This window comes from Strongylocentrotus purpuratus, unplaced genomic scaffold (genome assembly GCF_000002235.5).
Source record: "Strongylocentrotus purpuratus isolate Spur 01 unplaced genomic scaffold, Spur_5.0 spur5_scaffold_5, whole genome shotgun sequence".
NCBI classification, from domain to species: Eukaryota; Metazoa; Echinodermata; class Echinoidea; order Camarodonta; family Strongylocentrotidae; genus Strongylocentrotus; species Strongylocentrotus purpuratus.
In genome coordinates, this window is record NW_022145611.1 from 6,521,873 (window position 1) to 6,540,038 (window position 18,166).

At 35.8% G+C, this 18,166-nt stretch overlaps 1 protein-coding gene across 1 annotated transcript; it reads left to right on the forward strand.

Moving 5' to 3' along the window:
• Nucleotides 1–157: 157 nt before the first annotated feature.
• Nucleotides 158–17,617, forward strand: LOC580502 (nuclear valosin-containing protein-like). The gene is given in 26 exon segments (XM_030999315.1): nucleotides 158–268; nucleotides 1,148–1,281; nucleotides 1,915–1,988; nucleotides 2,514–2,563; nucleotides 2,930–3,023; nucleotides 3,826–3,892; nucleotides 4,572–4,847; nucleotides 5,566–5,746; nucleotides 6,206–6,270; nucleotides 6,673–6,807; nucleotides 7,233–7,334; nucleotides 7,915–8,032; nucleotides 8,776–8,914; nucleotides 9,366–9,503; nucleotides 10,118–10,398; nucleotides 11,138–11,217; nucleotides 12,262–12,384; nucleotides 13,352–13,391; nucleotides 13,394–13,455; nucleotides 13,892–13,954; nucleotides 14,338–14,460; nucleotides 15,385–15,484; nucleotides 15,887–15,993; nucleotides 16,151–16,227; nucleotides 16,658–16,847; nucleotides 17,278–17,617. Coding segments are annotated over 25 exon segments (2,928 nt in total). The 5' UTR covers nucleotides 158–268; nucleotides 1,148–1,182; the 3' UTR covers nucleotides 17,422–17,617.
• Nucleotides 17,618–18,166: the final 549 nt, after the last annotated feature.

Genomic DNA, 18,166 nt, shown 5'->3' on the forward strand with positions numbered 1-18,166 from the left:
GCTGCTATCAGAAAAGGCCTACTGTAGCTGTTGACGTTGCAAAGCGAAGCACAAGACCTGCGCGAACAACACGCCGGGAGATCCCCGCAACTAACAGTCGCATGGTCAGGTTGATTTCAAGCAACGATCATGCGGGCCGGTGTCTTAATTTCCTGAAGTTTAAATAAAATACTTAAAGGAAAAAACACATTTCCTTTTAAGTCAGCCAAATTGGCTATCAATTCAAGAACCACCTCTTCAGTTTAAGGTTTCCGTTGAGGAAACATTTGTAAGTTTATTTCAATATTTTGTATTTTTAGTCCCACATATACATATTGATGTTGTATTATGTACAAATGTTGATGAAATTGAATGGGCATTGGGTTTGGAAATTGTAATTCGTCCAGTCTAAAAAATTGCTGTTTGCGTTGTGATGCTTTCGATATTAAAATTTCCAAAGTATGAAATTATCATTTATTCAGATGCCCTTCCAAGTAGGGGATATTATTTAAACTAGTAAATTTAAATGCGAATGTAATGTAGACTTGGCTTCATTCGCTAATTTGTAAACAAATATATATTCTGAGAATGTGATTAATATGTGAGTGATCAATCATCAATTGATCATCAATCATTCAATTCAATAGTAATACTACTAATAGTAATACTTTGTTTGTTAAAAATTTGGATTATATGATATAGAGAGCTGGCTGATAATAAGAATATGTTAATTAGCACTGGACGAAAGCAACATTAAAATTAGTGAAATTGAAAGTCAAGAGAGAGAGAGATATCTATATATAGTTTAAGATTTGTTTGCACTTTTTCTCCCCAAGCAATAAATGGAAGGAAAAAATTGTTGTTGCTAACTCATCTGTATGAATATTGGAATGAGAGATTGAAATTCAAAGTTATTTAAAGAGAAAGCAAACCAGCAAATATATTAAGCAAGTACATGCAGTCTTTGAAAATAAATTTGAACCATTTCATGATTTTTGTTGTTGGTACTATTGGATGTTTATTTGGTCCTTTACATGATGATAGTATTCATTGTTTATTTATTAACCTTGTCCAAACCAGTGATGGAGAACAATTAAGAGAACAATTAATGAACTCCATATGTTCTGTATTACTCACTGCTTATGAAGTTCTTATCTGTTTTTATCAGTAGGCCTACACTGGGTTTTGTGCTTGAAGTACAGAATGGCTCCAGGGAAACATTCCAGGCAGAGTGGCAGTGATCGCAAGCAGTACTCCAGTGTTTACTATGGAGATCGTCTGCTTCTCAAGAGAGTGCAAGAGGTAATGTTAACCTGCTTTAATCTGCGCATTTGTCTGCTTCAGGTCTGAAATTACAGGACCAATGTGAAAATCATCTTTGGCTGATATTGTCATCCTGTATAAATATATTTTTTAATAAATAAAATAAATAAATAAATAAATAAATCTGTAAGGCAATGTAGCGTATCAGTTTTGCAGTTACTATTGACATAACCGAAATAAACCACTTGTATTGACAAGGGTTAATGTCTTAATGTGAAATAAATGTACCTATATCACATATTACTCCCTACACAAAGGAAATAAGCAAGGTTACAAGATCTTTAATAGCGAGCACTGACTTTGTACTTTGATATTATAGACTGAGGCAAAGATGTTAGAGTAGAACTGTTTCCTTCCTATCATCATCTACAATGAGATATGCTCAAGCAAAGAATGTGTCTTATTATCACAAAGTGCAGGAATTATTAAAATAGCACTCATAATCCTCCAAACAGTCCCAGTTTGTCTGCTTCGTAATATTTTTATTTTCATTTTAAAGGAGCCACCCCTCCACCTCTCCCCTAAATAAATGGGTGATGGTATTATGGTTGCATAGATTATGAAATATCACATATGTTATATATCTTCTTTCATTTTTTTTTTCTGCTGTAGTATGCTGACACAGAATCAAAGAATGGTTATGTGGATTTGGATACCATGGTGGAAGAGCTCCAGTATATTTACAAGTAAGAAGCCTTCTAATTTCTAAACTATATTTTTTTTGAAGGGGTAGGATTGTTTTGCTTTGCTCTGTTATGTTATGTTTATTTTCTTTACTCTGCTTTATTTTTTTCTTATTTTGTTTGGTTTGTTATTTTTGTTGGTTTCTCAAGGTGCATAAATGAGTTTTTGTCATCAAGTCAATATTTTACTCCAGATTACTTGTTATATATTGTTTTTTTTTTACTGTCGAGAGTACAAATTGTCAAAAATAACAATGAAGGTTTCTTTAAAAACAGACAATGCTCCTTTTGTGATATTTTCTGGTGCTGACTAAATCAAATTGAACCAAAGTCAGCAAATTATTTTCTTAACTGACATAAATTGTTAGACCTCTACTTTATGAACAAAATCATATTCCTTTTCTTGTCTATTGTAATATGGCTGACATGTTCATTTTTATTATATTGTCAGGCATACAGAATGTGTTTCATCAAGTTTCTTCTTCCAAAACGAGTGATATTTGTATATTTCCCATTTTTGCATTTCAGAGAATATGGTAGAAAGAAGAAAATAACTTTCAAGAAAGCAGTTGAAAAGGGTGAGTGCTATTTAATTTAACAAATAATGCATCTTACCTGGTAAATGTTGATTGGAAGTTTTCTACATTCTTGATACATGTCTCTATTTGTTTTTCAAAGAATTGATTCCTGTAATGTTTTCTCCCCCTAAAGTCTCCTTTACAACAACAAAAAATACAGATAATGCATGTATTTCTATTTTTCCTCAAAAAAACGAATACAGTATGCTGAGAGCCAGAAGGGTATTATTAAACTCATATACTTCAACACTGATTTAGCATCCTTGTGACTCTACATATGAGACATTATACATATTGTGTCATGCTCCTACAAAGCAGAATAGATTTCTGTTGCTCAATTTTATTTATTTTTTTCTTTCTACGTAGCATACAGTTGTGTCGAGTCCAGGCAACCCAGGTCTAGCCAAGATCATGATGACTTTGAGGCGAGGCATCTATCAAAACGACGTAAACAAGAGGAGTGAGTTCTCAACAAAAATACATTAACCATTTAGTAACCTTGACGCTATATCCTGACTGATGGATCCTGTCAAGTACCGACGTAGAAGTAGAAGTATCCATTTTAAATGACAAGAAAGTCACATGTGTTGTTAGGACAATCGGTCTGCCTGAATTAGTGTACAGGAACTTATGAGATACTGCCATACTGGGCTAGAAAAGTTTTCCAGGACACAGAGTTTTGTTCACACTGTAGAAATTAAATTAAACTTAAACAAAGCAAAATAATGACCAGTTTGAAAGAAATGTCCAAAGCTCGACTATACAACTAATTGCTGGATATTTACTCAGCACCATATAGAGGGTACATTAGCAAAAGTCATTGTTTCACTTGGTACCACTCTAGTATTAAAAAGAAATATGTACAGAAGGAATTGCGATGTTCTCGTATAAGAGCTGGCAGAGTGCACAGCTAGTTATAATGTTTCCCATTGCTGTATGGATCCATATTAGTGATGGAATATTATTACAGGTCTGTAATCTCAATTTTATGACCCATGACGGCAATTCTGTATCCATGATAGTTGAGTTTGTTTGAAATATGTATGCAATGTTGTATGCATTGTTATTCATTCATTCTTCAAATTATTACCCCCCCCCCCCCCCTCCAAAAAAAAAAAAAAAAATAAATAAATAAATAAATAAATAAAAAAAATAAATAATAAAGTTAAGTTGTAATTCAGCATTTAGTAAACAAAAGAAACGATCAGAAGCAATCATATTAATTTATCTCTTACCATCTTTTCTCTTTTCTCCAATAATAGTGATGCTTTAGAGGACTCAGACAGCGATAGTTTCTCGTCTGACAATCCAGATTATGTCTCGGTTCAGGTAGAAGTTCTCTTTATTCTCATCTATGGAAATGTTTATCAGTGAAATATAACCAGTGGAACATCATAACTATTTAATAATAATGATGAAATAACCCTATGGAAAAAGGCCTTTTTTCAGTGCCTTCATTACCATGGTGAACAAGTCACTATTTATCTTTGTTGACAAGCACCTGACATATATGGTTCATGTACTAGTTTCATCCTTCTTTATTCTTTTCTCTTTCTTCTAGAAATCAGGTTTGATAGTTTAAAAACTAGTTGATGCATCTTGTTTCTTCATAGACTTGTTGTTCTGGTTCTCCATGTTGTTCAACCTCATAAGTTATTACCGCTGACATTTGGGCTCTGAAGATACACAAACAAAAATCTTCAGATATACAGTCAGAATCTTAACAATGCAAATTTATAATGTACAGTACCAGGTTTCAAGTTGTTATTTTATATAAACCATGGCCCAATCTTATAAAGAGTTGCGATTGATCCAAATTAATTACAAGTCCTATAATCAATCACAGTTTGTAGTCCTGTCTCTCATGTAATTCTTTGCAACTAATATCAATCGCAAAAAAGTTGTGATTAATATCAACTCTTGATAAGACGGGGCCCAGCTTGTACAATATATATTTTGTCATTTAGAAATATGAAATCTGTATCTCCACCCATCCCCTCCCTGACAGGACTCTAACTTAGTCAACAGTACCTTGAGCAACCTTTACAAGAAGGGAACTCCTACCAACACCCCCAAGAACCGCAGTGCTGCATCCACACCCCTTGGGGGCACACCCCAGGCCACGCCCATGCCTTCGGACAGCGATGAGGACGATGATAGGGACAGCGTGGAGATGTCCAATGTGACCCTTGACCTGGCTGGGGTCGGCGACCCGAAGGAGGATGATGGAAAGCAGTCATGTAGAAAGCCAAAGCTATTGTTGCCAAATATGAAGAGGAAAGAGGTGACTTTTTGTATTAAAGCACTATTGTACTACTTGTAGCTACTTGCTCCCTCTATATAGAAAAAAATGCCTAATTGGTGACCATTGGTCCCCAAGATCCTCTTTTTCTTATTAGAGTTAAGTTGATGAAACAGCCGCCTGTCAATGATCACCCTGGGTGGTCTAATCCCTCCTAGCCAAACTAGTACAGACGGCCTTTGAAACTGCTCTTTTCTTAATGAATGTGGGGTTAGCAAGGGAAATATTTTCCTGGTTGGGTAACAAGTTCTGTCTCCTGTGAGAAAGAAACGTTTGTTTAATTAATTAGTTTTGTATTAAATTTGCTGTTTTCTTGATGAATATAGGGTTACCAAGGGAAAAATTTCTCTGTTTGGGTAACAAGTTCTGTCCCTTGTGAGAAAGAATTGTTTGTTTAATTAATAGGTACATGTATTTTTATCTTGGATCACAAAAATGTTCAGCTAGAGAGCTTCTCATTCTTATTCAAATATTTCCATTTAAATGAGTTGCAATGGATCAAAAAGTTATATCCTTTCGTTCCAGAAGCTAATTTTACTGACAGATAACGAGTTAAACGACCAATGTTTATTAAATCTTGACAGTTGTGTACTCAATGTCAAATTTTGTATGCATAAAGCCAAGGCCGATCGCTTGGTAATATCTAGGCTCGGACTGTTAATAATTGGTTAATAATTTCTCCCACCTATTAATGTGTCAGGAATCTGCGCAAGAGAATTCATCTCAGAACGACAGTTTTTACATCTCAAAGACCCCCAGCAAGGTTGCTAGGACACCAAGAAGAAAACCATCTGCAAAGGGTGAGGATGGGGTGGAGGCCAGCGCCAAAAAGAAACCTCGCTCATCGGAATCAGAAGGAGGCAGAAAGGGAAAGAAGAAAGGTATTTGCACGCATTCAAAATGTTTGTTTGTCTTGATGTTAGTGATAATTTTTCATCTTCATTTTGTGTGTTGGCAACCGTCTGTCTTGAGAGATAATGGAGTTTGCGCCTAAAAAGTCTGTGTGGTTATAGTTTACTTGCATCTCCTGCTGTGGCTGTACAGTCCTTTTTTGAAAGCCACACCTTCTGACAGTTTGTACATTATGATGAAATAACTGAAATATTGAAGATCTTCAGATTATTGTTGTCATTTCACCTAGTAATGTGCAATAAGAAGTTTGCTATACAGGTCATCAATTTTGCTGCATTGAAAGCTACCTGTACACTCATAAGAAAATGTGGATTTTGATGCTCAGATGTATGCTTGTACACTTTGATGTATTTAAATAAGCAATTGTAGTTAACATGTTCTGTCAATTATCTATGACTAAATGAAATGTATTCAAATTTTGTTAACAGTTATAGAACCCCAGCGATCAACAAGTACCTTTGCTGACATGGGAGGGAATGATAGCACATTAGAGGTGAGATTATGGTTTGTGGTTATTTGTAATCTTGAAAACATGAACTCCCTCATCTCCAAGTTTATGTAATATTCAGTTATTTCTGAATTGAATTGAATATATATGAATATATATGAATGGATGGATGGATGGATGAACGAACGGATGGGTGAATGAACGAGACAATGAAATGAAATAAAATTGATCAATCAATCAATCAATGAACGAACGAGAGAATGAATGAATGAGTGAATGGGTGAATAAATGAATGAATGAACGAATGAATGGGTGAATGAACAATAGAACGAACAAACGAGAGAATGAATGAATGAGTTAGTAAATGAATAAATATGTAAACATTGCTATATGAATGCCAATATAATAAACCACTAAATATTTATTTTTCATTGCTTTTATTTATAGGAGGTATGTAAGCTCCTAGTCCACATGAGACATCCTGAAATCTACCAGCAACTGGGCGTGTCCCCTCCTAGGGGGGTACTACTGCATGGACCACCAGGGTGTGGCAAGACCCTCTTAGCCAATGCTATTGCTGGGGTGAGTCTAATACAGTAAAGAACAAAGAAGGGAAGCAAGGATACATATTTTCAGATACATTTTGTGTACCTGACTACAAAAGAATTATTTGTAGATTAATTTCATCAAAATTGACTGTAATTAATAATGTTTCTACGACATAGATTAAAAATAAAGTAAAAATAATTTAGTAAGCAGTTGTGCAACTTAGGGCAAGCCTACTGTATATCTACATTACCATGCACATCGACACTTACTAGCAGCATCTGAGGACATTTTGTTTTTAATTTCCATATGCCAAGACTATGCCTGGAGATTGTGTGGGGAATACATTGTTGTAGTCCCAGTTAAAGTTCCTAAATCATTTTTACAGATAATTTTGATGGTTGAAGTGTTGAGAGGTTTCAAAAGGAATTAATTATCTTCTTTGTTTTTTTGCTCCATAGGAGTTGGACCTACCTTATCTCAAGCTTGCAGCCACAGAGATAGTCTCTGGTGTTTCGGGAGAGTCTGAAGAAAACATCCGAGATCTCTTTGAACAAGCTCAGGTAAGATTAATGGCATTACTTGTAAAGGGGGCAAAAAGAAAAACAGTTTATAGCCAATGGAAGGATGTAGAAGATTTTCTAGTATTTCCTTTTTTATCCGAGGATTACATTGAATTTTATCGTTACGCAGTGACAACTGATCCATATCAAAGGTGTCATGTGGAATACCTTCTCTTCAAATGTCTAGTCACAGTCTTTACATTGTACAGGTGTATCAAAAAGTTACAGATGTAATGAAAAGTAACCTCATTCTTTTATCCAAAATTGTTCGTTGATGATGAAGTGAAGAATGAGAGATAAAGACTCTAAAGAGGTGATGGTATTGGTTTGTTCTCTTGTTATCTGAAAGTTTTTGCACTCAATTTGTTGGTCATTGGTGAAGTTGATGCCATCCTACAAAATTGAGAGGCTACGCAAAGCGAGAGGGGGACAAAAGAGTGAGTGAGTGAGTGAGTGAGTGTGTGTGTGTGTGTGTGTGTGTGTGTGTGAGAATCAGAGAGAGAGAGAGAGAAAGAAAGAAAGAAAGAAAGATATAATTCGTTCTTAAATTATTAATTATTTTTGTCTTGTTTTTCTGCAGGCTTTAGCACCTAGTGTTCTGTTCATTGATGAGATTGATGCCATCACACCGAAACGAGAGACTGCTCAGAGAGAGATGGAGAGGAGGATAGTTGCTCAGCTGTTAGCCTGTATGGATGGTGAGATGACTTAGCTACTGAAAGAATCATGAGTTTAAGGGAATCCAAGAAAAAAAATTATTAGTATTGTTTGTTTCAGTTAATTGTCTCAAGTAATTCTGACCAGGCATCAAATTAAGTACAAAGTTGCTTTGATTCCGCTTCCAAGTTAAGAAGGCCTCTCTACAATCACTGCAATGACATGAAATTTGAAATTATTTTCCCCCCATCGCCCGTGTTTGTTGTTGCTTATTCTAAAAAGATTATTTCATTTGAAACACAGTGTAACCTGTTTTGAAAGGGTTAAAATGAGCTTAAGCAGAGCGACCCTGGGTCTCTACTCCCAATGTATTACTGATTGGGATATACAATTGTACAGGTACATGTACACCAGGGTTTTCTTTGTGTATGGTGTTGTTACTGTCTATACATGTATTAGTTTGGATATTACAGTTCTTGTATCCATACTCATTTGACGTCTTTTTCTATTGCCTACTATCAGCAAAGTCACTTTCATTGGGGATAATCCGACCCTTTTAAAGCCTATCTGCGCTAGTTTGACCAGGAAGGATTTGACCTCCCTACAAGGTCAGTGACAGGTGGTTATCTCATCAAATCAGCTCTCAATTAACATAAGAAAAAGGGCATCATGGGGGACCAACAAGCACCGCTTAGTCATTGTTTGCTATATAGAGGCCGAAAGTAGCGACAAGTAATGCAGTGGGGCTTTAATACCTATGTTTATATGTGCTATATTCCCTCAGAGCTCAACAATGGAACTGCCCATGTGATGGTGATTGGTGCAACAAACAGAGTGGATTCCTTAGACCCCGCCCTGAGGAGAGCAGGGAGGTTTGATCGTGAGATCTCTCTGGGTATACCAGATGAGAAAGCAAGGACAAGGTATATTTTGTTCCCTATTTTGGTTTGCGTTGATGGTTATTTAATAATGTACATGGTAATTGCAATGCTCCATTTTGCCTAGTGGTTATAGATTTAAGAGCAGCAAAAAAGTCTGCTGCAATAGCCAACGTATATTTGCAGATTTTCTAGTGTAAAACACTTATTATAGGGGATCAATAGATAAACCCTGAACTCGCTTTACTGTAAAACCAGTACCATGAAACTATGGCAAATCTCCAATGTTGGCTGTTTTCCCTGCCTGATACTTTTGTGAATTGCAAAAATTAATGATTGTGATTTATGTAATTTGCTACATGACAATTCTTTTTTGAATCTGGACCGTGCTTGAATTGTGCATGGCAAGATCCCTGTTTTGCAGTAATGCATTCATGAACTCATCTGCATGGAACAATTTTTCACACCAGGATATTTTGATTTCTCGTCCTTGTAGGATCTTACACGTGTTGTGTCGTAAGCTGCGTCTATCAGGTGACTTCAGCTACCATACCCTGGCATCCCTGACCCCTGGCTATGTGGGTGCTGACCTGACAGCGTTATGCAGGGAAGCAGCAATGGCTGCTGTCAATAGGTAAAAATCAAATCATTTAATGCTTATTTTGTCTTTTGGGGGTTTGATATTAAACCCAGGGCTTCACAAGAACTTTTCATAGGTGTCTGGGTCAAAATATTTAGGGTTTGTATGCAAGAGCCCTGTGTTAGAATTGTTAAATTGGGGGGGGGGGGGGGGGGTCTGAACTTGATTTTAGGCACCCGTTAATGTTAAGCCATGGAAAAGCATTCAAGTTATTACAAAATACACAGGTAATGAAATGATGCATAAGTGCCAATTAAACAATTTAATAGTAATAACAATATGAATGCAAAAATCAGATGAAAGAAATAAAGCATTCATCAGTTCTTTAGTTATTATGTAGTCCATATCTAATGTTAAACTACCGTTTCTTGGTGATCAGCAATGAATATATTACGCACTTTAGATTTTGGTTGAGATTAGAAAAATACGAACGAACCTGACCAACGCTAAATAAGATCAATGAAGAAGATTTAGAACCACTAACAGTTTTATGGAATTCTTCATATATTTGGCTGTTCTTCCTAATATCCAAGAAAGAGCATGGCAATTTGATATCCTCACTAATGAAATCCAAACCGTTAATGATTTAATGCTTCTTCCTCTTGCAGAATATTCACAGATCTTCAAAGCAAAGGAAAGCCCATATTGGATGCAATTCTTGGCACATCACTACAACCTAACAGTACTGCCACAATCTGTGACCAACAACAGGTACAAGAAGAAGCAATACCATCACAACAAGTTGCTGCCACACAACAAGTTGCTGCCACGTTACAAGGAGATACAACTCCAACAGTAGAGGATATGGACACTGGATCTGTGACAGATTTGGTCAGCAAGTCTTCAAGCAACGATGCAGATACGAAGGAAACAGAGAGATACAAAATGGGTGAGAGCCAATGAGCTTGGATGCAAAATATAGAAGACTAAAGCTGGGATGTATACAGTTTCATTGGATTATTTAGTAGACATCTCAATGTATTGTTAAATTTCTACAAGGCAACAAGGAAATCTACCTTATATCAGCCTTACCTGGCTGAATTTCAGAGTGAGCTATATAATACAGTGGAACCTGCTTTGAGAATACCTATGAAGAGTGATCATATCTCCCCCCCCCCCCTTTCTCTTGAACAGTGTTTTTCATTAGAACCTGTACAGGTGTACTAAAGTAAACTACATAAAGACCACCTGATTACAAAGATCAAATGTCTTGTCTCCCTATGATGGTGCTACCTGGCTTTAGCCCAGTTGTCATTGAAATGCGGCAAAGCAAATCAAAGTTATCTATACTGGTATATTAAGCATCCATTTGAAACACGTACTGGAACAAGGGACAAATGAATAAGAAATGAGGCGTCTATTGATGTCAGGAAAGCACTAGGAAAGAATTGAAACCCTCAAATTAGGTGTCACAAATAAGTATATATTTTCCAAAATCATCCTGATGTGAAAAGTTCTCATCATGACCAGAATTTGTGAAATATGTATTTAGAGTTCTGATTAAATCTTTATGTATTACCTAAGAGTCTCAGCTTTGTCCCTGCAATATTTATTTTGAATGTAGTATAACTTAGTAGAAATTAAAATGATTGATTTTTCTATGTTTTATTTTTTTTAATGATTGTCAGTGTTAAGTTGGTTGAAGGAACATCCTCCTCTGTCTGAAGCCCAGCTAGAAGGTCTCTCTATCACCATGGAAGACTTCAAGGTGAGTCTACCACTGAAAAATTAGTACATGCTCTGATTTCCTCCCGTCTTGATTTTGGCAATGCCCTCCTAATCAACCTACCCCAGAATCTACTGTCCAAACTCCAGAAGCTTCAAAACGCTGCAGCTCGTATTGTTTCTCTGACCACCAAGCGTACCCACATTTCCCCAGTTTTGCAGTCGCTACACTGGCTCCTAGTAAAAGATCGCATTGTTTTCAAAATTTTGTTGCTAACCTTTCATTGCGTTCACAGCTCTGCTCCTCAATATCTTATCTCTCTAATCCTAAACTACACTCCTGCAAGACCTCTACGCTCATCCACTTCCAATTTTCTTGTGACCCCCAAAATTACCAAAACGTGGGGGGAAAGATCATTTGCATACTCTAGTCCTAAATTATGGAATGGCCTTCCTGAAGACATCAAAAAATGTTTATCTTCTGATTCTTTCAAAACTCATCTCAAAACATTCCTTTTCAAGTCTTGATCGTTTTTCCTGTTTACACACGCCTTGAGCACTCCACAGAGTGGATTTGGCGCGATATAAGTTACATTATTATTATTATTATTATTATGCAATAGTAAGATTAAGATTAAGATTAAGATTAAGATAAAGATTAATAGTAAGATTACTGTACAGTGAGCTATAGTCAGAACTGCAGCTGTTCTGGTAATTTCTCTCTCTTAGAACTATTTCAAATTCAAATTTTCAAATTCAAAATTTATTGTCCAATGATTGGAAATTTGTTTCGTTTGCATGTCAGTACAAGATTACAGATTATAAACATCAATTTTCACCGATCTGTTGGCTTTCATCATAGCAGTGCATAAGGCTGTATTTGTTTCCATTCATTCTGTGAAAAAAAGGAATATCAATCAGTTTTTAGTGTTAGGACATACTATGAGACCAAGGCAGTTGGAATAGCTTTCTATTCCAGTTTACAAGTAAGTCAGGATACGTTAGTCCTCTACTAATTTATGTGATTCGTTCCTGTGTGAAAGCCTTGTTGTTTTTAAGTTTGTATTATTTAATCGCTTGATTTCAGGAAGCCTTACCCAACGTTCAGCCGTCAGCTAAACGAGAAGGTTTTGCCACCATTCCTGATGTAACCTGGGATGATGTAGGAGCTCTGGAGGGCGTCAGGGAGGAACTCACCATGGCCATCCTGGTCAGTTTGAAAAAATATTGATATTCGATAAATGTTCTTAAAGGCATCGTTTAACAATGTTAAATCTGAGATACATGGCCCTACATGTTATCAGGGTCTGTGATATGGTGTAATATTGAAGCCTTAAACAAATTGCGCTTCAAAATTATCATGAAGTGCCTCAAAAAAGTAAAAATCTTTGAGTGGCCGGTTTTACCATACTCATTTTCCCCAATAGAATGTAGTGTTATAAAATAAGTTTTCTAACGGTTTTTGAAATTTCAATTTCCAATCATAAATATCTTGATAATCAGACAGGCGATCGGCTTGTAAAAGTCATGGGGTTCCTGACTGACCTAAAGGTTTATGATTATCATTGCAGCATGAGCTAAATCTAGGATTCTGTTTCAGAATCTGAGACAAAGATACCCATTCCCTTTAATCAGTTTTCTTCCTTTTTTCAAAGTAAATGAGAAGTCACATAGTTGTTCAAGTCTCGAAAGAAGTTTACTTTTGACAAATTTTGAGAGCAATTACACATATATTATTACTGTCCTGCTAGTTTGAGTCTTTTCCCCCATAATGTCAAGAAATCATCTACATTTGTCACACTTGACCCAGGTGAGGTAATGGGTACCCGGTAGGAAGAAATTCCTTGAAGTCTTGAGTGCCTTTTCATGGTAGCTCGGCTAAACCCAAGGATAACGATATGATTGCATGGCCCTCAGGGAGAACAGTATTAATACTGATGAGGCTAGCCAAGGTAAACAAGACATCATCATTATTATTATTATTATAATTATTATTAGTATATTATGAACTTAACTATTAAAAACAATCAAAACATTATTGCAATAATTGAATTATCTGGTCAGAAAGAATAATGTCACAAGGTAAAGCTTGAACTAGTAGGTCATTACCTTCAAACATAATCATACTGTGCTCAGACAAGTATCATCTTTATGACATCATATTTCTTTCTCACCAGGCTCCAGTACGTAACCCAGAAGCCTACCATGCCCTGGGTCTCACAAACCCCCTGGTATCCTCTTAGCTGGACCACCGGGGTGCGGAAAGACGCTCCTAGCGAAAGTAAGTTTGAACAAAAATTTTGCTTAGACATGTAAATTTGGTTTATAAAAACCAAAAACCAACATCGATCCAGTTTACCTTCATTCAAGTTTAGTATTTACACTTGTGAGAAATTGACACAATTGATTTACATGTAGAATGACACTGATGTTGCCAACAATGATATTTTACATACTTTGTAGTAAACAGAAAAAGTGAAGTTCAGTGTAGAAATGATGTCTGCCTCTTTTTGAAGCTCTGCAAGTTGATTTTTTTTCTTTAAACAGGAATCTTGCTCTCAAGTGAATTACATTTTAGAATTGTGGGGAATTGTGAATTTTAAAGGTTCACGCCCCTGGACTTCTGTTTTCACCTTCTATGATTTTACAGCATCCCAAGGAAATTAAAAAATAATCCAATCAATATCAAGACCTATGTATTTATTTTATCATTGCAGGCTATAGCCAATGAATCTGGGATCAATTTCATATCAGTCAAGGGACCAGAACTGATGAACATGGTAAGTGATTTTTATTTAAAGTTTTTTTTAATGTTTTTTTTTTCTTCTCCAGTTTTCCCAGTACAGTAGAGAGTGCTAACAAGGAGATAAATTTGTATTCAATAAAACCAAGAAAGATCAACTTCTGCCCCTTTTCATCATTAAAAATTTCATGAATCATTGTGAAATAAAACTCTTTTACTTCATGCAAGTACAAGTTTACCTGAGTAGAGTGCATAACAAATTGATATAAAATTTACTTCTAATTCACTTTATCTTTATTCCCATATTCACAAAGATATAATGTACTCTTTTGAAGAAGAAAAAAATTGAAATGGGTTATCACTTTGTAGTTTTTCAATGGAAATAAAGAACCTTGTTTTTTGTTGCATTTGATTTACTAGTACGTAGGAGAGAGTGAGAGAGCTGTACGTCAGTGCTTCCAGAGAGCTAGGAACTCATCACCATGTGTTATCTTCTTTGATGAGCTTGATGCTCTATGCCCTAGAAGATCAGATGTTTCTGATGTAAGTATAATTAGCTATCCTGTGCACCTTTCATGATATTTGTAAAAAACATGTATTTTGTATTCTTAACTGAAATTAAATGTAGATTGTTTCTCTGTTTAAAGTGGCATTCTTTTTTGTTTGATAGTGCTTGGAATTTGAGGTGGTTGCTTTAATACTTCAATTGATTGATTGCAAGTCTGGAATATTTTCATGGGATTCAACTTTTTTTGCTCTCTCTCTGTCTCTCGTTGCAACCCCCTCCACACCAATGTACTCTTTATTACATTTTTGCTCCATCATTAGAATCAATGTTTTTTTTTTTAGTGATACATCATTACATTGTTACCTTTATCTCAGCGTATACTTATGATTGCATAATAAGATCACATAGTCAATTCTTATTCTTGTGTGAATACCTTTATGCTTTCAGTCTGGATCTAGTGCCAGGGTTGTGAATCAGTCAACTGAGATGGACGGCCTTGAACCCATGAAACAAATCTCCGGGAATGGAAATAGGCATCATTATTCTGCCCCTCACTCTTTGCACGGATACAGTGCTTTTTAAATGTCAAGTTATTGCATATTCATAGCATGACAGATGTATGTTACACTAGGTCTAAACCCATTTAATAGCAACTAGAGATTTTGTAAAAATGGCCTATTACTAACAGGAAGATGTTGCAATATTGCTCTCATTTTGACACATTGCTCTTAACAATATGAAACATGCGCTATTTTTCTATGCAGAATCCTACTGTAGCCATCGTAAGGGTTACGCATGTATAACATTATCACGGTAGACCCTAGAACGGATACTATAGCCTGTTGAAAACGGACAAAAACGGATGGACGGTTTCGGGTGGTTCAGTGAGTAAAAGGAGAGGCGGTTTCGGGCGGTTTAGTTGTTAATAAGTTAATAAATGATTCACCTTTTCCTTTCAGTCTGGGTCTAGTGCTAGGGTTGTCAATCAGTTATTGACCGAGATGGATGGCTTAGAAGCTAGGAAGCAAGTTTTCATCATGGGGGCCACAAACAGACCAGGTTTGTACTCATAATTCATTTTGTTTGATGTATTAAACTCTATTGTTTTTACAATTTGTTACATGTGTAATGAAGAGAACAGCTGGTTCTCCCACCTAATTAAATACAAAATCACCAATTTGCACAACTGTTGTACACAATTTTACATCAAATTTATTTATATTTGTTCATATTTTGTCATTGTTGTGGCAACAATAAACTTTATCCATCATTATCTTCGTTAAAAAAATGAATAAAAAGCCCTGATACTCATTGTGCACAAGCATGCAGTGTATCCATGTAACACTGATATTTTCATGGGAAAGAGAAGTAAATTACATTGAATGAAAGATGTGCAATATGTATCCATCATTTTAGGGGGAAAATCCTATGTTATGTAACTGTTTACTGTTTGCCTTGTAGACATAATTGATCCAGCAGTACTACGCCCAGGAAGAATGGATAAGATCCTCTACGTAGGAATCCCTTCAAAGAAGGATAGAATAGCAATACTCAGGACAATCACAAAGGTAAATTTCTAGTGCTTGCTTGTTTGTTTGTTTGCTTCTTCTTCTTTTCACTTATTCCTGTTCATCTCTTTCATTTGTCAAGCTATAACACATGAAACATTTTAAATATCAGAAGTCAATATGTAACTTTATCTACTGGTATCGATTTTAATTTTAGAATGGTTGTAAACCTGTCTTAGAGCAGGAGGTCAACCTGATGAACCTAGCAGAAGATGCAAGATGTGAAGGATTCACGTAAGTTTGATACCTAAGAATAAAAATATTATCTGTAACAGCATTTTTGTTTTGTATTTATTATAATTCCCCCCCCCCAAAAAAAAGGAAGCTACGAAATGTTGTATACAGTTTTATGACATTAGTTTTTGTTTCACTAAAATTTTCTGTTGTTGCCAGGAACTAGAACTTTGTGCTTTCAAAGAATACTTCAATGACATTCATCACTGCTTGTCTCGATCACCAAGCCTTATTATGAAAAGAAATGTAGAATCACAATGAGAAGGATTGCCATAGAATATTTGAAACACATCTGAGCATGTACCAATACTGATTATACAAATGAAGTTTATATTTCAGGGTATTATGTGCATTATGTATTGCAATCAAAGTCATTTAGATTTTAAGTTTGGAGAACTATTAGAATCAAATCCTTATTATCTATTTATAGGGGTGCAGACTTGGCAGCATTTGTCAGGGAAGCCTCAATGTCGGCACTGAGAAAGGTCATCAAGAATGGTCTATTATTAGAGAGGGGTGATCCTGCAGCTACCTCTCAGAAGGACTCTCCGTCTATTGTCGTCAATGGAGACGACTTTGAGACTGCCTTCAGGAAGGTGAAACCATCAGTATCAAGAAAAGTAAGAATTTATGATTTATATTATAGATATATTGACTGCTATGAGAGGCATCACTGTTTCTATAGGCTCAAGGGGACGTTACATCCTGCTATCACCCAGAGGCCATATATCTTTTATATACCGAATTCACAAAAAAATTGACAAAAAATTCTTACTCTATCCTTTTCTTGAGTAAAGACGGGTTAAAACATCACACAAAATTAGAGACATAGTCTGTAAATCTTCGTTGGAAATTTGCCTGAATATTACGATCATTCGGGAATCGCACACACATTGCACTGTATGTGGTATCCGCGCTCGCTCAAAGAAACTTTTTACACGTAAACGAATGGGGATCTCAGCAAAATATTGAATTGAAAGTTCCAGTCAAACTACATTGTTTACTACCAGAAATTGATTTAAAAGCTTTTTTTTTCTTGTCCCAATCCAGGATCGCATCATGTACCAGAGAATGAGAACGACTGTACTGAGGGATGTCTCGGCATGTGATGATGAAGATGCTACGTTGAAGAAACCTGAGGAAAGAAAGGAAGACTCGAAACCCGAGGAAAGCAAGGAAGACCCAAAGACATGACCAAGACTAGAACAAACATCCTTCTGAAACCGATGTCAGAACACCCTTCAGTGGTTGAGAATAAGAAGTGCCCTTGGACTTGTATGCATATCTCTTTTAGAGCCAAAAGGATATTAAGTCAAGAATTTAGGAGCATTTGAAGTGCCTTTGGACTCTAATGCATGTTTGTGTCAGAGCTAAAAGGATGTTAAGTCGATGAGATTATGTAGAGCATTTGAACCAGGGGGCATTCCTGTGTTAGTGCCAAAAGGAGGTCAAGTCAAGAATTGAACAGAATGAGATGTGCCTTGGAATCTTTAATTTCTCTGTTAAAGCAGAAAGGACATCCAGTCAAAAGCTAATTAACTTCCATACTCCTTAATTGCCTTTGCCTTTGTGGATTTAATAGACTATATATCTGTGAGTTGACCGACTCTTTGAATGGATATCTGTAGGAGATTTTACAAACATCATATTTATTCTACCGTTCAAATTTGTTCTCTGCTTTTAAGTTTTAAAACTCTCCTTTTTAAATACTCTAGTAATGTTAATTTTTTACTCCCATGGCAATTTTTATTTTAGAAATGCATTGTAAGAGTCTATACAGAAAATAATTTGTAGTAATTTATATATACACATACAAAAGTCAGTATATGGTATTAGTATGGAAGTGCAAAGTTTCTATAAAAAAGTTGCAAAAATAGGTTGCGAAATGTGATGAAGATTTACTTATTGTTATATGGGGAGGGATGAAAGACATTTTGAT